This window comes from Lentinula edodes, assembly GCF_021015755.1.
Source record: "Lentinula edodes strain Le(Bin) 0899 ss11 chromosome Unknown C8R40scaffold_1, whole genome shotgun sequence".
In the NCBI taxonomy this organism is placed as follows: domain Eukaryota; kingdom Fungi; phylum Basidiomycota; class Agaricomycetes; order Agaricales; family Omphalotaceae; genus Lentinula; species Lentinula edodes.
Window position 1 is genome coordinate 1,845,924 of NW_025764307.1, and position 21,033 is coordinate 1,866,956.

At 46.7% G+C, this 21,033-nt stretch overlaps 7 protein-coding genes across 7 annotated transcripts; 5 read left to right on the top strand and 2 right to left on the bottom strand.

Moving 5' to 3' along the window:
- Nucleotides 1–111: 111 nt before the first annotated feature.
- Nucleotides 112–6,114, bottom strand: C8R40DRAFT_1032306 (uncharacterized protein; the record flags this gene model as incomplete). Its single annotated transcript, XM_046223251.1, has 12 exons — nucleotides 112–3,561; nucleotides 3,611–3,671; nucleotides 3,732–3,779; nucleotides 3,831–3,852; nucleotides 3,903–3,982; nucleotides 4,032–4,209; nucleotides 4,260–4,506; nucleotides 4,559–4,864; nucleotides 4,933–5,178; nucleotides 5,654–5,724; nucleotides 5,776–5,974; nucleotides 6,028–6,114. 12 exons carry the CDS (start codon nucleotides 6,112–6,114, stop codon nucleotides 112–114), a joined length of 4,995 nt encoding a protein of 1,664 aa, XP_046092599.1.
- Nucleotides 6,115–6,587: 473 nt separating this feature from the next.
- C8R40DRAFT_1032432 (uncharacterized protein) lies at nucleotides 6,588–9,206 on the top strand (the record flags this gene model as incomplete). Its single annotated transcript, XM_046223257.1, has 6 exons — nucleotides 6,588–6,642; nucleotides 6,693–6,859; nucleotides 6,922–7,141; nucleotides 7,198–7,468; nucleotides 7,521–8,116; nucleotides 8,173–9,206. The coding sequence occupies 6 exons, from the start codon at nucleotides 6,588–6,590 to the stop codon at nucleotides 9,204–9,206; spliced, it is 2,343 nt and encodes a 780-aa protein (XP_046092600.1).
- A 685-nt stretch (nucleotides 9,207–9,891) lies between these two features.
- C8R40DRAFT_1164925 (cytochrome-c from the OXPHOS pathway) lies at nucleotides 9,892–10,476 on the top strand (the record flags this gene model as incomplete). The annotated part of the gene is made up of 5 exons (XM_046230591.1): nucleotides 9,892–9,907; nucleotides 9,982–10,081; nucleotides 10,158–10,275; nucleotides 10,329–10,412; nucleotides 10,468–10,476. 5 exons carry the CDS (start codon nucleotides 9,892–9,894, stop codon nucleotides 10,474–10,476), a joined length of 327 nt encoding a protein of 108 aa, XP_046092601.1.
- A 2,321-nt stretch (nucleotides 10,477–12,797) lies between these two features.
- C8R40DRAFT_48403 (uncharacterized protein) lies at nucleotides 12,798–14,150 on the top strand. Its single transcript, XM_046235213.1, has 4 exons — nucleotides 12,798–13,359; nucleotides 13,412–13,868; nucleotides 13,922–14,066; nucleotides 14,118–14,150. The coding sequence occupies exons 1-3, from the start codon at nucleotides 13,001–13,003 to the stop codon at nucleotides 14,000–14,002; spliced, it is 897 nt and encodes a 298-aa protein (XP_046092602.1). The 5' UTR covers nucleotides 12,798–13,000; the 3' UTR covers nucleotides 14,003–14,066; nucleotides 14,118–14,150.
- A 2,037-nt stretch (nucleotides 14,151–16,187) lies between these two features.
- Nucleotides 16,188–17,098, top strand: C8R40DRAFT_1164927 (uncharacterized protein; the record flags this gene model as incomplete). The annotated part of the gene is made up of 2 exons (XM_046230592.1): nucleotides 16,188–16,403; nucleotides 16,463–17,098. The coding sequence occupies 2 exons, from the start codon at nucleotides 16,188–16,190 to the stop codon at nucleotides 17,096–17,098; spliced, it is 852 nt and encodes a 283-aa protein (XP_046092603.1).
- Nucleotides 17,099–17,173: 75 nt separating this feature from the next.
- On the bottom strand, nucleotides 17,174–18,221 carry C8R40DRAFT_48170 (uncharacterized protein). Its single transcript, XM_046235202.1, has 3 exons — nucleotides 17,702–18,221; nucleotides 17,560–17,647; nucleotides 17,174–17,500 (listed from the first exon to the last, which is right to left on the bottom strand). Exons 1-3 carry the CDS (start codon nucleotides 17,999–18,001, stop codon nucleotides 17,250–17,252), a joined length of 639 nt encoding a protein of 212 aa, XP_046092604.1. The 5' UTR covers nucleotides 18,002–18,221; the 3' UTR covers nucleotides 17,174–17,249.
- A 344-nt stretch (nucleotides 18,222–18,565) lies between these two features.
- On the top strand, nucleotides 18,566–20,989 carry C8R40DRAFT_1078488 (PLP-dependent transferase; the record flags this gene model as incomplete). Its single annotated transcript, XM_046227015.1, has 11 exons — nucleotides 18,566–18,667; nucleotides 18,732–18,767; nucleotides 18,830–18,997; nucleotides 19,102–19,426; nucleotides 19,485–19,806; nucleotides 19,857–19,967; nucleotides 20,018–20,116; nucleotides 20,179–20,310; nucleotides 20,370–20,507; nucleotides 20,567–20,680; nucleotides 20,744–20,989. Coding segments are annotated over 11 exons (1,610 nt in total), but the record flags the coding sequence as incomplete, so codon positions are not given.
- Between the last annotated feature and the right edge of the window lie 44 nt (nucleotides 20,990–21,033).

A 21,033-nucleotide genomic window follows, 5' to 3' on the forward strand; every position in this document is an offset into this window, starting at 1 on the left:
AAACGACGATCGATCAGCAAAACGAATGAAAACACACAATGTGAATACTTACTTGGCGAGTCTGTAAATGAAGGGATTTTGATGTTAGCACATGCAAAAGTATGATTTACATCAAGACTTACATCGTGGCGAAGCAGGACTGAACGAGGGACTCGTCGGGGAGTAGCGCGGCGATGTAGGACTGAATGAGGGAGACTGAGGACTGTAGCGTGGGGATGTCGGCGAGAACGACGGTGAGGTAGGTGAGTATCTTGGACTAGTCGGCGAAAACGCTGGCGACGTGGGATTGAAAGCGGGTGACGTCGGCGAGTAGGTCGGCGAAGTAACTCCACGACCCGGGTCGTAATAAGGTGAAGTTCCACCATACACCATAGGCGAGGTGGCGCCACCGCCGAAAGGAGACGTAGGAGCAAACGCGGGAGAATTTGGAGAATAGGCGTTCGGCGAGCTGGGACTGTATCCAGGTCCACCTGGAGACATACCTCCTGCACCTCTTGGGCTCTGCCCCCAAGGAAGGTAATTGAAGTTACCGGACTCCTCGTTGCTGTTGACGGCCAACGGCGAGAAGGCAGCCTGGTCACTTCCCTTGAATAGATGATTGTCCCACATCGGCGAATTGGTATCGTAAGGAGTCATAGCAACTTGTCCAGGAGTCATACCGCCATCCACTTGGGCAGCCAACATTGACTGAACAGGAAGTCGGTGATCCACGATAGCGTCCTTCAACATGTCAATATCGAGTGCCACATCGAATGCACCAGTGCCCATAGGTGCCATTTGTCCAAACATGACATTCTCAGCAACACCATGGCAATCATCCTTTTCTCCAACGGCAGCAGCCTCCATTAATATTTCAACCGTTTCTTCGAATGAACATCTCATGAGCGCACCGGTGTCGGCACGATTTATACCGTGTCGAGTGATCGCCATTAGGGAGCCTCTGTGGGTCATTAGATCACACAGAAGAGCTAGATGACGGTAGTTGACATATGAACCATCGAACTCAATGACACCGCGGAGCTCCTTGAGAATGGCAGCACGCGCGGCTTCAATGCCAAGGACATTGAAAACTTCAACGCAACTGTTGGAATACGTGCGAGTGAAATCGACACCATCGATGCACATCACTGTCTTCAGATTGACACCGTCAGTTTCAAGCACCCATTGCTTATCTTTCTCCGCCACAATGCTACCATCATCCTTTGTTTCAACTAAATCATGCCTCGTCAGGAAGACTCGGTTGATACCCTGAACACCGCGCAAGCTAACTGAGTTCAACATGGTGTTTTCTAGTTGTCGAAGGAATATATCTTCTTCTAGCGTTTCCGTTCCGTCTTCGTCCTTGTCCGCACCACCGAGCACTCGACAACGGATAACAAGTTTCTCAGCATTGTCTTCGCTCCAGATGACAAAAAGATCCGTCTTGAAGCTTTCTGCTATCCGACTGGCAACATATGCCATAGTGAGCTTGCGATCAAGCATCTTCGCACGGTCAAGTTCAAGGCGAAGCAACCAGGGGGATTGCAAGTGTAACTTCGACTCGACTTCTTCATCAGGGATGGCAAAGAAGGATTCCACAAACACTTCATCTTCCTCGATAATAGTGGAACTTGGATCTGGATCATACCAAATCTCGACAGCGGCAGTGACCGTGCGAAGGGATGTATAGGCAAGCTCTTGTTGTACGTTTTTTGCCAGATTAGGATCAAACCGAAGGGCGGGTTCAAGATAGACCGACAATGAAGGTGTCTTGATGTTCGTGGCAACGTTGATTATTTCCTTTAAACGAGGAACACCGAGCGTGACGTTCTTACTGGATACACCGGCATAATGGAAGGTATTAAGTGTCATCTGCGTGGCAGGTTCTCCAATGGATTGTGCGGCCAAAGTACCACACATTTCGCCAGGATTCGCCACCGACTGATTGAATTTGGCCTCCACCTCTCCAAGCACCCATTCGAAAGCCTCCTTGTTCAAGTGGAATCTCTCGAGAACACGGCGGCAACCGAATGTCGCTCGTAAATGCATACGGAAAAGCAGTGTCGCGTTCGCTTGAGCTTCATGGCTGAGCGGACCATCGCCGCGAACAACGACAAGGCGATCACAGAGAGTTTTGACGGAGTCGATAATGAAGGCGGGGTCGAGATCGCTCGGTTTTCGGCGGTCGATGTGGAAAATCTGGGCGGCATTTTGGACAATGCGAGATAGATTAACAGGTAGATATTGGTTAAAAGATGTGGCATGCTGAGGGAAGATGAACTCTCGAAGGAGTCGACGGTCAGATAAGAGCTGATCGTACTCTTCGTCGAGTTTGTTCTGCAATTCGAGGGAACTGTCATCGATACCAACTTGTAGTACACCGGGAAGGAAACCACCAGCAGGATCAGTGACATCCACCCTGTAGTTGTGCTCAAACTCCCGATCGTTCAGAGAGAAGGTGTCAATGTTCTGCTTTTCGATGAAAGCACCGTCCATACCGTCTTCACCGTATACGAATTGGATGAGATCTCCAAGAGAGTTCCGTACGGTTCCATCATAACAAACCATAACGTCTTCGAGGGCTTTCACCAATCGACGTTGTATATATCCGGTTTCGGCAGTCTTGACTGCAGTATCGATGAGACCTTCTCGCCCCGCCATGGCATGGAAGAAGAACTCCTGAGGGGTGAGACCTCGTAGATAAGAGTTCTCTACGAAACCCCGGGACTCAGGACTGAAATCATCCTTGGTAAAGTGAGGCAGCGTGCGGTGACGGAAGCCAAAAGGGATACGACGCCCTTCCACGGATTGCTGTCCTACACAAACAGACATCTGGGAGATATTGATGAATGAACCTTTGGATCCAGCCACCACCATCTGCTTGACGTTGTTATCCTCCTTTAAACTCTTCTGCGCATGTTGACCAGATGTGTCACGAGCCAAGTTGAGCTCTCGTTCTACTAAACTCTCGAACGATTCACGAATGGTCATACCCGGAGCGGGTTTGAGTCGATCATGAGTAGCATCCTCGATAATTTTTGAGACGTTAGCCTTGCGACTCGCGATAGTTTCCGTGATGTATGACATAGTGTTCTTGTCAGCAATCGTGTCGCCGATACCAATACTGAACCCATTATGGAAGAGCCAGTAGTTCACCACTGTTTGCAAGCCAGTGAACAACTGTCTGGTTACTTCCGGGCCTTTCTCTCGGAACACGACGTGGACCAAGCCACCTTGAGAAGCACCAACCGTCTTCTTCTCCACGATACCAAAAATGATCTCCCCGTTCTCGATGAGCATTCCATCGTCAAAAACGGGGTTGGAAGACTTTGGGTCTGGACTACGATGAATGTTGATACCACGAGGAATAACGAGACTGAGGATCTGTTTGCCGGTCCATAACGGTTTTGGTTTAAGGATAGCAGGTATAGGAACGCTGCCGTCCCATTCAGGGACCCATAGAAGGATATTTTGAACCTGATTCCAATCAAGGAAGGAATCCCGTAAAGTAAATTTGCGTATTCCGCACAGCGTGTCCTGCACAATTCCCATGACAGGCTTATTGGCCTGAGGAGAGATGATCTATGCGTTGCATAAGCATAAAGCGAGGCATGTAAGACTATTCATTTACCTGCCGAGCCACCCAAGCTATTTGACTCAATTCCGCACGAGTCTCTTCACTTTGAGGCACGCTAAATATAAGAAATAAAACATGGGAACTATAAGATAAAGAGAATAAAGGCATGACATACTGCATGTTCATTTCATCTCCATCGAAATCAGCGTTGTACGGCGGAGTGCTAACCCGAGAGATGAGGTGATAAGCATTGGAGGCAATGATAGATACTTACACGGAAAGGTTCAATCGAAAGGCTAGCGAGGGATCAGAAGAGAATAGGCCCAATGTAATACCAGTAACTCACTTGAATATGGCATAAGACGTACTCGATGACTCATCATACTCATTTTATGCAGACTCGGTTGTCGATTGAAGAGAACGAAACTGCCCTATTATTAGTAGACAGTCAAGGCACTCTGGGTTTTGTACTTACTCTCCATCCTTCAAATGTCTTTCGACTACCCAACCGTACTGAAGAAACGCATCCGCGCGTTTGTTGTAGCGAAGATCTATACGCTCGCCAGTGTCTCGCACAACGTACCGAGCACCGGGGTACGTTGTAGGACCATTTCGTACCAGCTCCTGTAGATAGGTGATATTATACGGTGTCACTACGAAACAATTAGATTTCAAAGGAATGTGTACAGCGTGACAGACTCACCTCGTTCCGGAAATGTCAAGTTCATGGCGATACTGCGAGGAACGCCGACTTCATCCAATTCCAGATTGGGATCACCAGTAATCACAGTTCGAGCAGAAAAATCAACCCGCTTTCCCATCAAGTTACCTCGCAAACGGCCCTCTTTACCCTTCAGCCGGGCACGGATAGCCTTAACAGGCCGTCCAGATTTCTGTAGAGCTTGAGGGATACCGGCGATGTCGTTATCCATATAGGTCGCTACATGGAACTGCAATAAGGTCAACAAACATCCGACGCCAGACGATCTTCAGTGGACCAACCTGGAGTAGTTGCTCAAACTCCGTAATCACATGCGCGGGGGCGCCTTCTTGTTCACATCGACGTACATTGGCAGATGCTTTGATGATATCACCAAGTTTGTATGTCAGATCGTCCTCACTTCGCATCGCACCGCCATCAACCGCAATACTGGGCCGAACAGGAGGGGGAGGGACTGGCATGACTGTAAGAATCATCCATTCCGGGCGAGCGAACTCCTCAGAAAGACCAATCAGGTGTAAATCGGAATCGGACATCTTCTTGAAGGTGGTGTAGACCTCTTGCGGGGTCATCAAACGCTTGTCGGGCTGCATTGACTTGATCTCCTACAACCTGTATAAAAGTATCTGAAAGACCGATAAGAAAGTAAACTAACCTCGTCGTCATCTTTCGGCTTCTTGTACTGTAAGAAAAGCTTCAATCCTTCTTTCCGGACAAGAGGCTGAATATGGCCACAACCGCCATGGCCCTTCTTGGTATCTTCAGGTTCAGGCTCGGCACCTTCTTCCTTGGGATCGTCAGGTTCGCAAACCATCTTTGACTTGCAATGACTCCAGACCACGGCCATCCGCTTTTTGGGATCACGAACATGACGAATTTTGTCCGCGAAATTGGGGTCCGCCTTACATTGCAAAGACAACAGTTTCGTTCAAAGAGAGGTATTCGAAGACATAAAAATGAAAGAGTCAGCAACGCTAGGCTACAAGAAGACGACAAGACTTTGTACACCAATAAAAGAGGGGCAAAAAACATCGAGTAACAAGTGCCGGCCACGCTCACACCACGAGGCTGCGTCACAGCTGTGCATGGAGGGACCATCCATCGCATACGTGCCGTATGCATGTTTTCGCACTCCTCGTTCAGCCCCCCATTTCACCACAAACCTCGTGTCCAACCGACTCTGAACGGATATGATGGGTCGCGCGGCGATCAAGCGACCGAAAACGCGCGCAACCCCCGTCGCAGAGCAAGCTGAAGGCCTCGATTGTCAAGGCACTCACGTGGTAGGGGTTTGGGGTTCTCCAGGATATGGAGAGAGCCCCCAGAAAATTGGGTAGTGGGGGAACGAAACGAGTAGGGAAAGAGAGGCAACTCACGATATCGGCTTTAAGTTTCCCGCAATTAACACATATACACTCCAATATCTTTTTGACTTTGATGATGAATCCTACAGTGTACATGTAAGAAGAAGTGGTTCAAAAAAAAGCGAGCTACGCACCAGGATGAAAAACAGGCCTTGCCAACTCGATGTGCCCAAAGTGACCAGGACATTCAGCCATACCTTCACCACATGTTTGGCACTTGAAGTTTCTGTCAATCGTCCCCAAACGCGGATCCATCAGACCTCCCATCTTCGGTTTGTGCGTACCCTCATCCATAACTTCGGGGTGTTCAATTTTCGCGACTGAATAAGCTTTCTGTAAAACCTTCATTGTATCAAATTTAGACAGGAAATATAACAGACACGCACGATTTCCTCTGGGGAAAGAATACCAAATTGCACCTCCTTCACTCTCCGAACGGGTGCTGCAGAGAAGGCGAATTGATGGCCCAACATGATGAGGATAAGTCTGGCAACAGATAGTCTTAATGAGGATAGTGTATCTTCTTCGTCTTGAAAGCGGCTAGAAGATGTTGTGTTCTATGTGGGAGATGCTTGACCCGTCCTGATGGAGGTAGAACTTGTTTGTTTTGAAAAGAAAAAGGAACTGGAAAAATCCGAAAGAGGAGAAAAAAGAGCAAGTGTATGGATGAAAACCCGGCCAAAGAAGTCAAGAGCCGCGGCAAGATTTTTGACGAGAATGACGAGACGGATGAGTGGTATGAGATTCGAGTTCGACAATGACAACAGCAGCAAGGTGACGGTTCCAAGAGAACCTGTAAGCTGACTGACTCTTTGCCGGTGCCGCTTTTCCGATACACAAATTTGTCAGCAAGCACGTGCCTCCGTGACCGTGACCCGGTTCCTCCATCGGCAGAGCTGAGAGCGCCCTACGTATCTTTCCTGTTTCCTGTCTCTTCATCTCTAGAATGTCGTTAATCAGTAACTGGCTTTGGGGGACCTCCCAACTCGATGAAGCCATTGGTAAGGTCTCAGTTGTAACATCATAACTTTGCTTACTAAATTTCACATAGACAAGGCCACGTCCGAACTACTGCCCGCAGGCTCAGAAGATATTGCTTTAAATCTCGAAATATGTGACCAAATTCGATCCAAATCTGTGCCAGCGAAGGATGCTATGCGAGCTTTGAAGCGTCGTTTGGACCACAAAAATCCGAATGTTCAGTTATTGACGTTGGCGGTATGTATATGTATCTGCTGTATTTCCGGCGTGTCGCCCTCTTTACTGACAGAATACCTCAGTTGACTGATATATGTGTCAAGAATGGCGGTGATCAATTCCTGACTGAAGTAGGATCGAGAGAATTTATCGATAATCTGGTTTCAATCCTTCGAATGGAATCTCTGAACTTGGATGTTAAGAATATGATACTGCGACTTCTGCAAAATTGGAGCGTCGCTTTCGAAGGGAAACCATCACTCGGATATGTTGCACAAGTATGTAGAAATATCCAGAACGAAGGTATTTATTCACTCCACTCTGCGTTCTACGTACTCATTCTCCCCTTCGATAACAAGGTTTCAAATTCCCTCCCAAAGACCTTACTGCAGCAAGCTCGGCTATGGTAGATACCCAAACAGCGCCAGAATGGATCGACTCAGATGTCTGTCTACGCTGCCGGACTGCGTTCTCATTCACAAACAGAAAGCATCACTGTCGTAACTGCGGACAAGTTTTCGACCAAGCCTGTTCTTCAAAAACAATGCCTCTACCTCACTTTGGGATTACTCAAGAAGTGCGTGTGTGTGATACCTGCTACAATAAAATGGCCAAACGAGCGGAAAAGAGGTGAGTTAGTATCCTTCTAGTTCGCTGCTAGCTCCTCATACGAAACTTGCAGTGACAAGGGTCACCGTCACTCCGTCAGCATGCATAGTGGGCGTCATAGTCGTGCTCGTGATCTTGCCGATGCTGAGTTGCAAAGGGCCATACAACTTTCTCTCCAGGAAGTTGGAGTTGCCAACGGACACGCTCGACCTGGTTACGTCCCTTCACAGCCCACTTACCAGTATTCCGAACCTCCCATTGTTGATCGTACAACCCATCCAACTACTACGTCTGAGGAAGAGGAGGATCCTGATCTCAAAGCTGCCATTGAAGCCAGCCTGCGCGAAGCTAATGCTCCCAGGCCTAGTGCACCGATTGTCGTTGAGACGCCACGATCCGAATACCCCGTATATGATGGTCCTGGTTATTCTCAGTCATATCCACCGGGGGTAGTTCCGCCGCATCCCGTACTTCCGAATATCCCAAATTATGATTTGGAGCCACTAGAGACAGATGCGATTTTGACCTTCAGTCAAACAGTCGAGCAAGTCCAAGCACAGGGCGGGCGTGATATGTCTCGTTATCCTGCAGTGAACGAATTATATGACAAGGCCAATAGTTTGCGTCCCAAACTAGCGATGAGTGTGGATGACACGGGGAGGAAAGAACGTGAGTTGTTTAGCCACTTTCATATCTGTGTCCGAATAATTATCCTTTTCACTTAGAAATGCTTTCCGAGATGCATGAGCAGCTATCCCAAGCAGTGAGGCTCTACGACCAACTTTTAACCCAACAAGTCGCACATCCGCGTTGGAGATCTTCAGAAACTTCTCCCGGGATGTACCAAAACCCCGGCATGAGTTATGCTCCACCAACAAACGGTTACACGCAATGGGCCTCTCCCAATGGTTATCAAGTCCCATCTTCGCAGCCTCAACCTCAGCCATCTTATGTTCCTCCGCCAGAAATCAATAATACACCTACCCAACAATCACAGACGCAGTGGTATGCTCAGCAACCGACTTCGCCTCAGATTCAACAGGTCCAACAGATATCGTCAGCCTCATACCCTCAGACATCATATCAGGCATCGTCACCGACACCTGTACCTTATGTTCCTCAGGCTCCTCCATCACAACAGTATACCTCATCTACCCCAGTCCAACAATACTCGACTCTCCCCCAACAACAACAACAACAACAACAACCACAACCACTACAATACACCCCTACTCCTACTCCTCCCGTCCAGTCTTCATCCTACTTCGCGCCCTCTTCGCCCACGCCTGTGCCTCATACGCCGCAGGCTTCTCTACAGCAACAATACTCCTCTCCTACTCCAGTTCAACATTACTCGGCCCTCCCACAACAACAACAACGACAACAATATGCCACACCTGCTGCAGTACCCGCCCAATCTCCGTCTCAATTCACGCCCGCCTCGTCTTCACTTTCGCGTCAAAATACCATCTCTTACGCGCCTTCCGCTACCCCTCGGCCTTCTGCGTCGTCATCGCTGGCCCGAAGCAACACTGTGGCACATCCGTCTCACGCGCAACCTCAACAGTACCCGTATCAGAATCAGTATCAAACTTCTTCAGCTCCCGCGACCCATCCCAGTGTTACTTCTCTAGCTCAATTCCCTGTAGCGCCAACCTCTGCACCACAGGCGTTCCCATTATACGGACCGACGCCCTCGTTACCAAGTGGAGTAGCGCAGACGGAAGAACGCAAAGAAGCGTTGTTGATTGATTTGTAGTTGGTTGGTTGGCTTACTGGGATGTACTTGTAGTTGGTTGATTTCAGCATATGACATGGTTTTGGGATACATATTGTTTAACATTTTGTCATGCTTCCCTGGTTCCGTTTTACTTTAAACTACACGACAGGTCTGTAATGGAAATTTTTTGAGAGGCTATGTACATACATAGCTTTAGAGTGATTTTCATTTACGTGATGCAGTCGGATCCCAATGAGTTGTTGGATATAAAGGACACGTTGGAGTCGGAGGACTGACAAACATATCAGTTGCTCACGAGAGCTCACGAGAGAGCAGGCAGTTTTTGGGCAGTTTTGCCTGTCAACATCGTAGAGTCAATGGTACATTACTCTGTACAGTACTGTAGTCTACGTGGCAATGTTTAGTCCCGACCTTTTCCGAATCGAGTCTGGACTACGAAAGACCATAATTTGAGTGCTGTCTTGGCAAAGTGGCGACGGCATACGGAAATTCAGTCCGTCCTCGATCTAAAATCAACGAAATCCTATTGGTCAGTCGCGAGGAGCAATCCGGGTCAAAATTGCCGTCCATAAAAGGGCGCTTCGAAAAATTTCGGATTATCTACTCTTCCTCTACTCCGTCCAGTCTTGAACGAACTCATACCCTTTAAACCCTTAACTTTTGTATAATCTTTCTTCCCCTCTTCACTTCCTCTGTCTAGAAAATGGGTTACTCAGCAGGTAGGTTTTTAGCAGAACCGACGCGTCTTGCGTTGAACAAAGTCAGCCAGGAAACTAACCTTCCCTTGTTTTAGGTGATGAACAGAAAGGTGCCGGGCTGTTCAAGACTCGCTGTGCACAATGTCACACTGTTGGTGCTGGCGAGCCTAACAAAGTTGGTCCTAACCTCCACGGGTATGTTTCTTTGGGGTGAACTTGATATTGCTATGTGATTCACTTACGCTGCTACCTTTGCTCGCTCGTCTTTCAGCATATTTGGTCGTAAATCTGGTCAAGCTGAAGGTTTCTCATACACCGCTGCTAATGTCAACAAGGGCGTTACATGGGACGAGGAGACATTATTCGAGTATCTCGAAAACCCGAAGAAGGTTCGTCGCTATTCAAAAAACTCTTTGGGTCGATATTAACTCTCGGGTCGTAGTATATTCCTGGAACAAAAATGGCGTTTGCTGGCTTGAAGAAGGAAAAAGACAGGAACGACCTTGTTACATGGCTAAAGAGCTCGGTACGTTGTGACATTCATTGTGGTCTCTACAGAAATACTCACATATTTTCTACAGACTGCTTAAAGTTGCGTCTTTATTGCCACGGTACATGGACTATCATCCACCTCCTCGACATTTGGAATTTTAGGTTAATTTTCGTCTTATGTACTTCATGACCTGCGTACTAGACGACCGATGTAGACCGCATTCTCCGCCTTGTACGATATATGCAGTACAACGCACCACCCTACTCAATAGACACGGTATTATTATTCGTTTTACATCCCTTTTATCTCTGATGTCAGAAGACCGTCACTTACTAGTACTTTCGACTATACACAGGCGGTAAGCAACCGAGAAGTTCCTGAAATTGACTGGTTCACTCAGGGTTCATATCTGATTAAGGTTTTCTAGTGCCGAGGTTGCGGCACAGTGACACTGGCCGTAAAGCCGAAAATTGGTTGAGCAGCATTTTGAGTTAAAGAATGTTTATTGAGACTCGAGTAAGTAGAAAAAGTGGGTACATATGATTTCTTGGAGAAAAATGACATGTTAGATATAATTCCATCTAATTTCTGTTCTTTTTCCGTCGTCTATGAGAAGTTGAGGCAGTGTTTGCTCGTGCCCTTGCAACAATAGACTGTGAGTTGAGTTCTGCTAAGTAGAGTATCAAGGCTCTCATTGGTACATAGCAGCGAAGAGATGGGCATAAACAATGAACGGACGACGAACTCGAGCTAACTCGAGGCTGCCTCACGTTGTCAATGCCGATGGTTGCCGACCACCTGGCAGACTGCTTACTAACACCCCCCCCCTCGACCAGTTGATATTAAGCGCTCTTCGGTTGCTTAACGCCTGACTATACATGACTGAAGGTTTCGAATTCTAGCAACATGATGGCTTACGCAAGAAGCTCCATAGTGCCCCAACGCACTCAATATTCACTAGTGTGCACTCCAACGCTACGGGAACTGGTCTGAATGAAATTCGATGAGAGGTACATGGTGCGGTGAACGGCAACACCCACATTGCGAAAATCCCAAAACATCGCTCTAGCACTAACTTCAAATCATAAAGAATTGCCGTCAGAACTTTCTTCAATTCCCTTGCCTAAATACTTCTCGGTCCAATGTTTCTGCTTGAATGCGAGTCGACCGTCGAGCCATCGTGGTTGGGTTAACGTTAATAGAAAGAGCTCACGTGAATAGTATTTTGCAGCCGGCGCTTATCTTGTTTTCGCGACTCAACTTGTCTCGTCGTGGTATTCGCAATTTTGGAATCATCCTCACAACTTGGCGGGTATTCCGAGAAATAATTGAACAGTGAAAGTTTTTCAGAGGACCACCCTCATTCTTGCAATAAAGGACAATGCAAATGAGGGTAATAATGAGAGATAAGAGCTTCAAGAGGCTTCACGCCGGGCAAAGGCGAGGTGGGTTGCTTATTCCACTGGCGGTTATCTCTGATCATGATCTGACGGTATTCAAGTATCAGCAGGGTAACTTGTAATGATCTTTGGGCAATAATTACACAGAATACGCGCACAATGCTCCAATATGAGAAAACTAGTATGCGCACTGCAAATGTGTACCGCTGGAGCGGAATATTAGGATGAAGGTGGTGCACGCCATAGTCCATAAGGGCTTGACATTCAAATGGTTGGTTGCTGAATGATCATGTACTAGTCTTTTTTCTCAAAAGAAAACTTTTCATTGACCGCAAGTAAGTAAGATCAAGTACTAAGGCGCGGGGAGCTATGGCAGCAAGTTGGGAATCCCCTCGTTCATTGCCTGCTTACATTCCTCGGACACTATGGGTTATATCTGTCTAGGTCCCTGCATCTGCATGGTGGTAGAGTCGAGGGTCACAGGGTTGTTTTGTACGTGTTCTTGAAGTGTAGGAAGACTGGTCGTGACTCTTTTAAGGACTGAAATCATATCGATCATCGATTTACTTCACCATCCCCTGTCCATGATGACCACAGGCCCTCCCATTTCCTCAGCAGTGTCCACTGCCCCTCAGTATGCCTTATGAATTGTCAATATTTCCGATTTTACTAAGCTCGAGTTTTATGGTTTCAGGTTCTTTCCCTCTGCTTCTGGTTTCGAGATCAAAGGCCCTACTGTACCTCTATGTACAGTTGCGACGGTCACGGTCACGGAGGCCTCGTCGTGTCGCCTTTTTACCGTGATGTCACGGTAAAAGTTAAGCCTGTCGCCTTCGTTCCGACCGTGACATCAAAAAATTGCTAAAATAATAGATTTGGTTCCTACAAGACTGCTACCTGAAATTTCCTGTCTCTGACCACAGATTCCCCTCATCATCATATGCCCACAGCACTAACCAAACCTCTCGGAATAATGGACTAAAATATTAACAGTCGCCCATGTCACGGTCGAAATGGGGCTCGTCGCCTTGATGGGGACCGTGACGCACACGTGACGGTTGTAACTGTACATAGAGGTACAGTATCTTCAATTCTCACGTATACCCTCTTCCAATTGAAGCCCCTCCTCATACATATACTCTTCCTTTGCCATCAAAACTTACCAGTGTTGCACATGATTATAATTCCCTTCCACTGGTCGAAAGCGAAATTTACGCCCAAATGTTACTTCTTCGGAAAAAAGGGTATCCTTTGTGGAAACCCAAATCAGATAACTCACGCCTACCGGAGTCATACAAGCGAGAGGGAATTCACATTGGAGATGTCGGGATCCTCACGGAATCCGGAGGGTTTGATTATCTTTTCAATATTTGCCAAGGGCCAGATCATGAATTGAATTTGGGAAGAGTTCCCGAGGATTTTAGACCTATTTTAGATTTTGATTTCGACGATACAGAGGTTTACACACAAGAATATGAATTGGGCTCTCATGTTGCGAGTGACCCCAATCGTATCCACCAGAAAAGAATGCCACCTTCACCGACTTCGAACTTGAATCCATTTGAAAATCAACTGCATTCGTGGGTTCCGCCTCTCTATTTACCAGGGATACTTGACCTACTCGAGATTTAGAGCAATACCCAAGGAAGTCGGCGCAGGGCTATCTTATAGCTCGACAGCTTCTAAAGGTGCTCTTCTCGTGCTACCAGAAGGAGGAAAAAGAGTCGATCACCTGCATCGAGCAAGATTTGAAAAATATGCTGCTGAATGTGCACCTTCATGGTACATGCATGTCAACGGTGCGCTAGGCCGTACAGCTTACAACGGATCCTTGTATCTTGTTACCGGCTTTGACAAGGCACGGGCATGGGGAGTAGCATCATTCAGCGATGCAATACCAGAAAATATTCAGTTGGAATATGTGCCCAAGTCCACTCATAGCGAAGATCGATACCCAAAATATTGGTTTCGTACATGTGATTCTGCCTCATCGTCAAGCGGCGCCGACGACAGGTATGGACAACAATCTGGATGTGTCTTTTTGCGCGGTTTCAAGATTGCTCTAAGACAAACCTGGTTTCGCGAGAAGGTTACCGAGATACTTCACATCTATGACCTGGATGCCGATAGTCTATTCCCTAGAGCACCAAATCCAGAAGCTCGTTGGTCGTCGTTATTACGACGGTGGCTGTATCCTCTTCATCAGATCCCTACGCCATCTGAACGTAAATTCACAGTTGATGGTGCTGCAAGGAAAGTTGACTTGGATCACATATCCAGCATTCATGTGAGTGAAATTTTGTTGTGCTCATGCTTTGGTAATCATTTCGCATTATAGATATATCATCCTTTGGACTGCATCAACCGTTGGATTCTACAAAATGTACGCTCATTGCCTTCCATCTGGTACAATAGTATGAGCTGTTCCTCAGATTGTTTTACAGAATATCGAACTAGATGTCGCCGTAACTCATGATGATGATTGGGCGACTGTTATTCGAGATGTAAGCACTTCGGCAGCCTTCCGCATCAGAAGCCCATTGGGCTGATTGGCACATACATAAATCACCATAGGATGATCAGGAGATGCCAGACAACGAGGAGCTGATTCGCCGTATTCAAACTAGCAATCTACATATCCAACATAGTGTCATGGCCAACGGTATGTGCGATTTGGCCATCCAGATGTCTGTTTACTCAATGAATAGCAGGCTATATTTATGCATGTTTCGTTCTCTCCCAAAAGCCTCGAGAATCTGTTCACGTCCGAAAGCTTGTGGATTTGACAGCGGGAGCAAAAACACTTCGTAGTGACATTCACATGCAAGCTATACAAATGCAACAATTGCAGATACAATACGCTACTAGTATGCCTTGTCATATAATGGCAAGGATGCGTTTCTTGGAAATCAACATCGCCGAAAAAAGACAAGATTTGGACGATATTATGAGGGTGTTGTCACGATTAAACAACAACAACAGAGATCATGATGGTAATGAGTATGTCGGGTTATTTTTTTAGCATTGCGCTTGGTTTGCTAATAATACGTGAACAAGCAATGCTATACATACCGGTACTTTGTGGGGATTGCCCTCGCTAGATAGCGGTCAACTGGGGCAATCCTCCTCTTTTGGGAATGTGATACAATCACCCATTACCACTTTTGCAGGTAGTAGTTTAACTTTACTACCCACTGCTGATGGACACACTCCTAAGTGGACAAGCCCTTACTGGGAAGCGGTTGCCAGCAAATCTCTACAGAATGAGGATGAGCCTCAAATGGTCCATAGCACCAAAGGAATTGAAAGAGACGATCCTCTTCCTTTGAACTCAACCGTTATATTTCAGCAGAATTCCAGCTCTGATGCAGGTGTCAATGATGCATCCATTGATAGTCCAATTCAGGATGAAGATGAAAATGAGTTCAATATGGGAATCCCTGATTTAATCCCGTCCTCGTTAAACTCCAACCCTTTTTACGGTTTTGGCATAATTGATGATGACACCACTGCTTTACTAGATGTCAAACAACAAGAGTACAATAATTTATGGCTAGGTGTACCTACTAAGGGAATTGGCGGAGGGAAATCAGCTAACGGCCCCCATTGGGATGGGCACTCGGCTACATTGCCATCCTCAATGGACTGGGCAATGTATAGCTCTTGATTCTTTCTGTGTTACAATAAGTAGAATAGATCGCAAGACAATTTTCCTACGAGATAGATACACATACCGTTCAGCTTGAACTGTATATAGCTGCAAGACCTTCAAACCTCCCTTGTTCTTGCTCAAGTGAGTCCATTTTTGCACCTCCAATTTAGGCTCTAACTGAACTTGAACATATCTCTTCTCTGGAAGGCTACTTCGTCTCGGTTGTGATGCGCTTTTCCATATTTCCACTTGTCTTTCTCGCTCTCGTGTCTGCTGCTTCAGCCGCACTCTTTCAAGTGGGGTCCTCCGGTGAGGGCGAAGTGCTGGATCTAGCTTTCAAAAACAGAAAAAACGACCAAGGAAAAGGGATTGGAATCTATTGGACTCGAGGTTGAATGCATAAATTGAAGTTAAGCGCCCATTCTTAATTGTAATATGGTCGTAATATATCGAGGCGTTGACTCAAAAGCCGAGCTGTGTGGGAGAAGATATCCACCAGTTAGTCAATTCACAATTACAACCCCTTAAGGCCTTATAACCTCATCGTTGCATCGTTGACGGTCCCAACGTAGAACACAAAAAAGACAAAGTCAAGAGTCAGCATAGTAACTATCTTTAAACAAAGAGTTTGAGTGTCTTTTGTGGGCAAGAGTTTATAAACTCGCAAAACCCTGATCCCCTTTCCTGTTTTTTGCCCAATCACTAACCCCTGCGCCACTTTCACTTATTCGAACCCGTACTGATTATATATCGGAAATGCCCAGTATCAATATTCGCGTCAAAACGATCGAAGAGTTGGCTAACGCTGTACAAAGTCTCATGAATCTCCAGAAACAATTTTTCGATAGAGATTCGAACATGATTCGCCACCTTAGCTCCATCGAAACCACCGTCCAACGTGCCACCGGACTTCTTCAAGAGACAATCTACAACGTTGGGATACATAAGGATATCCTCCAACAAGCAGCCATCGTACGCCAATGTTCTCAAGGAAATATCCTCACGATTTGATCACGACCACTTATTTCAAGGGTAACACTCATGGTATCTTCTTCGACCTCGAATTTGAGATAAACTGTTTCAATCCGAGGTGGGGGAATTTCAACGAAGTCATGATCGAACCAACGAAAACCACGTTGGGAGATGTAATCCACAGCTTGAAAGCGGTTTGTCGGAAAATCATCGATATGAACTTTGCGATGACCCGGATTGAGACACCGATATCTATAACAAACAAAACAGAAAGCATGCTCAAAGAATTGTTAGAAGAAGCTGTGGCTGGGGCTATGGCCGACTTGTCATGCTTGGCCATGAATTTTGAGGAAAACGGTATTGTTGACACCGAGGTTGCACAGATGTTGTTGCATCTTGACAACGCCAAAAGCTATCTAGAAGATATCGAGGATATTTTTGCTCAGGCAGTTGTTGGGCTTGAGAAAGCATTGAATGCAAATAACAGACAACGCTCTTGGGATGTTCGCAATGATGCGAGGAGAGTGCTAATAGATGCGAGGATAGGATGTAGGAATGTGAGGGGGTTGTGGAAGTTTGTTCATAAGGAAATGGAGAGTGGGTTGTGTGGGGATCTGAAAGAAATGTCGAGACAGTTTTGGGATGTGCGTCAAACGTTACTGGATACGTTGATAAACACGTGTCGGGAACAATAATGCTCGCTCTATAATATTGCCATGGACTATGAGAACTCGTATCAACTTCCTTTTCTTCTCTAAGCTGATAGATGTCCGATTTCGAGGAAAAAAGATTCAGTCCTGATCCGTACCATCATCTGCAGGTAACCATCCTTGAAAATATGTTTTTTCATTGTTGTCCCGAATACGCATTCATGCCCGGACGACGAAAACCGCGTGGCTTGGTCGTCGAGACAGGACGAACAGCGTTGGATGAACCGTATGCAGTCACGCCCTTATGCCGAACGCCACGAACAGGATTTCCGGTGGTTTGAGGCGAATAACCAGTATCAACCTGGCGCAGTCCAAAACGAGGCCTTTCAGGAATGGCGGGATTATTGGCAGAGGCGACTTCAGTTTGGGAAACAGGCAGTTCACCTTCTGCATAGATTTCCTGATAAGATCTGGAACACGGCTGATGAAACGAAGCTACGGCAAACCTTCGGTGGGACTAGTATGATGAGAAGCCGACTTGTTGAAGGGCGGCACACGTGGGGTGGTGCCAGATCCAGTAGAAAGATGTTCAAGCTAGGACATTCAATTGTTTGAAACGAACTCCAGTTGAGATAATTTGGTGCTTGCCTGATCCATATTCACATCCTGGACCCCGCCTGCATTGGCCCCGCTTTTGCGAGGCTCGGCGTCGTCTTCAACAGAGTGGGGCGCTTGAAAAGAGCCGATAGGCATTCCAGAAATGCCAGGAAGGTTGCCAGAGCTGGAGGCACTGACAGAAGACTTTTGGGTTGCCGTGACCACGCCAGGCTGAGTAGTGGTAGTAGCAGTAAACGGTTGAACTGATGCGACGTTGATAGGAACAGCAAATACTGAGGAAACGGCTGCGATAACGATAACAGCAGTGGATATCGAATGTGAATAAATCATGATATATCAGGATTGGTCCCAAGGAAGATGAAGTTGGGAAGACAGCAAGGTGAGAGACCAGCTCTAGGAGGAACAGAGGAAGAAGGCGCTTCATATATCCTGATATGCGAACGACCACCCGTCGGTAGCCGTCGGTGACGGCTCAGGAAAGCGGTGAGGGCCAGATGGCAGTGCTCTCCGTCAGACTTTGGTGTAGGGAACCCATCTCTGCAAAGGCAACTTACAGAGGAGTAATAACCCGCCAAGGACATGAGGGGGTACTACTACTAGTACTGGCGGTATGAAGAAGAAAGAAATCCGTTATTGCCGTCAGTCGGTTTGTGGTACTTACATAAGCAGCTCAAAAAGTAATCCCGAACTTGACCGTGTTCAAGACGTTGCAAATTCTCGTTCTTGATCACCTCTCCGGGCCCTAGGTGTCTTGCGGCATGCTCCTGCTACTCAGATGCAAATGAAAATGCCGTTACTCCATGTGTTCACCCATACTTCCGGACAGCTGTCCTCCTGAGACCTTGGTATAAATATTTTTATCCACCGGCATGCACCCAACTTAACCTCCCACAATAATGACCTCTGCAGGAACTCCGAAAGCTATCGATCTATCTCATCATCTTAATAAACTCAGTCTCTCAAGGGTGGCCAGCCCTTTGAAAGATATCATCAAGTGTACGTGAAATTTAGCTTTGCAATTGCAACTTCACCCAAGTGCAACATATTGACTGATATACAGATATGCATGAGCCCGGAATGATTAGTCTTGCAGGAGGTTTGTCGTGCTTTTGAATTTGAACGAGAAGGGCGTACCAGATTGAAGCGATTCATTGTCAGGATTGCCCAACCCAAGCCTCTTTCCGTTCGGCGAATTAAGAGCCAGAGTATACGCGCCGGAAACTGATTTGCGGTCCAGCGAAGAACATTGCTCACCGATTGAGTTCTCCATCCCCAAAAACGCGTCTCCTTCTCACAAGAACACGCTTTCGGCAGCTCTTCAGTACGGTACGCGAAGTTCCCGATTGAATTCCGGCAATGAATTCTCACTTGCTATATACATTTCATTCATACTTCTTGCCTGCCTTCGTTCAAATCGTTGTATGGAACAGGATCGTCATATGGCTCCGCTAGGCTGTCGTCCTTCATTAGGGAGTTTACTTCCCATGTGATGACTCCAGGATACTCTGACTTTGAAATTCTCTTGCACTCTGGAAATACCGATGCTTGGAATAAGGTCGTCAACATCCTATGCGAATTCGGAGATTACATACTAGTAGAGGAACATACCTACCCTTCTTCACAGGCGCTATGGGCACCGATGGGATGCAAAGGTGTCCCTATTCCGATTGACAAAGACGGTCTGATTCCTGAGGCATTGGAACTCGTGTTGAAGAACTGGGACCAGACTTTTCCCAGAATAAAGAAACCTCATCTGTAAGTCCCGTTTAAAATTTCCTTTTTGCATGCTTCACATACTGAACAACCTCCACAGTTTATATCTGGTTCCCGTAGGTCACAATCCCACCGGTGCAACGCTTACACTAGAACGCAAAAAGGCAATTTACAAAATTTGCGTTGAATACGATATAATCATCTGTGAAGATGATCCGTATTATTTTCTCCAATTTCCGCCATACGTCTTGCAGTCTCAGCGAACGCAGGAAGAGTCTGGGACGGCGCCCTCGGACATTCCTGTCGAACACCCCAATTCAAGCTCCGAGCTTGATGGGCAGGCTTATGTCAATAGCCTGATTCCGACCTTCCTTTCCCTCGATGTGCAAGGGAGAGTGATCAGGCTTGACACTTTCAGCAAGGTGACACACAATCTCAAGCATCCTGCCTATGAGCTGATATCTTTCTCCAGACACTCGGTCCCGGGAACCGTCTGGGGTATTTTGTTTGCAATCCCCTATTCGCTGAGCGGATTCTCCGAGCTACGGAGGTGACTACACAAGCACCGTCTGGACTATCTCAGGTTGGTCTATCGACATAACAAGAGACTAATTTTGATATCGTTTAATCCAGGCTCTCATTGAAGAATTACTGATATCTTGGGGACAAGAAGGATACTTGCGATGGTTATCGGGATTGAGGGACAGCTATACCTCTCGAAGAGACTGGATGGTTAGTACCTTCGACGTTTCTATATATCTGATGGGCATTGACGGTACACACGCACTTTCAAGTGTGACCTCATCGCCAAATACTTTGACCTAGTCCCCTCACCAGCAAATATCGTGGATGACGTCGTTGCTGTGCAGAAGGGTCACGGCTCGACCAAAGACGCTGTGCCATATTTTAGCTTTAGTTTTCCAAAGGTATACTGAGTCCACCATCCATCAATCCTGACTGAAACTTATTGCGCAAATTTGAACAGGGTGGTATGTTTGCCTGGATTGAATTATACCTCCCAAGTACCTCGACGTATCAAAATATGAAAGCTACCTCTCCATCGAACGAAAACGCAACAGCCAAGTGGGCCGAGGCGTTTTGGATGGATTTGATAAAGGAAAAGGTTGGACGTATTACCTGTGCTTCTATAGTTCATTGCCTGATTGTTCCATACGACTCCAGGTCCTACTTACCCCTGGCTCGTACTACACCCCGATCATTGGCAGTGGTATCAACGAGCGTATGCCTCTAGAGCCTGACGTGATATTCTTCCGGTTGGCTTTTTCGTTTGAAACGGTATGTACATGAATGTTGTTTGACAAGGAACTTGATGATTGACTTGGATATTCACGTTTACAGAGAGAGGAAATGGAGGTTGGTATCGAGAGAATGGCAAACGTATTCGAGAGATGGTGGTCATAATGTAACTCAGTATAAACGAACAATTTGTAAAGAACAATGCAATAACTTCGGATTGATCGCCTAAGATGAATGACAATGTAGAGTTGCGCAGGCACTCGATCGACAGTCAGTCTAAGTGTAGTTGAGTCATCCAAACAATTTTCAGAACTCTCCATTACAAGTACATCTGCCAGTGGGGAGGAGTTTTAGGCGAAGGTCATTAGTAAAGATAGGAGGCAGTTACATAA

Coding starts and splice junctions, on each gene's coding strand:
- C8R40DRAFT_48170 (XM_046235202.1), bottom strand. CDS start 18,001: ATGATTTATTCACATTCGATATCCACTGCTGTTATCGTTATCGCAGCC. Junction 17,648..17,701: donor AGGATGTGAATATGGATCAG/GCAAGCACCAAA, acceptor TGAATGTCCTAG/CTTGAACATCTTTCTACTGG. Junction 17,501..17,559: donor TCATACTAGTCCCACCGAAG/GTTTGCCGTAGC, acceptor AAATCTATGCAG/AAGGTGAACTGCCTGTTTCC.
- C8R40DRAFT_48403 (XM_046235213.1), top strand. CDS start 13,001: ATGTTACTTCTTCGGAAAAAAGGGTATCCTTTGTGGAAACCCAAATCA. Junction 13,360..13,411: donor TTTGAAAATCAACTGCATTC/GTGGGTTCCGCC, acceptor CTCGAGATTTAG/AGCAATACCCAAGGAAGTCG. Junction 13,869..13,921: donor AAACCTGGTTTCGCGAGAAG/GTTACCGAGATA, acceptor TCTATTCCCTAG/AGCACCAAATCCAGAAGCTC.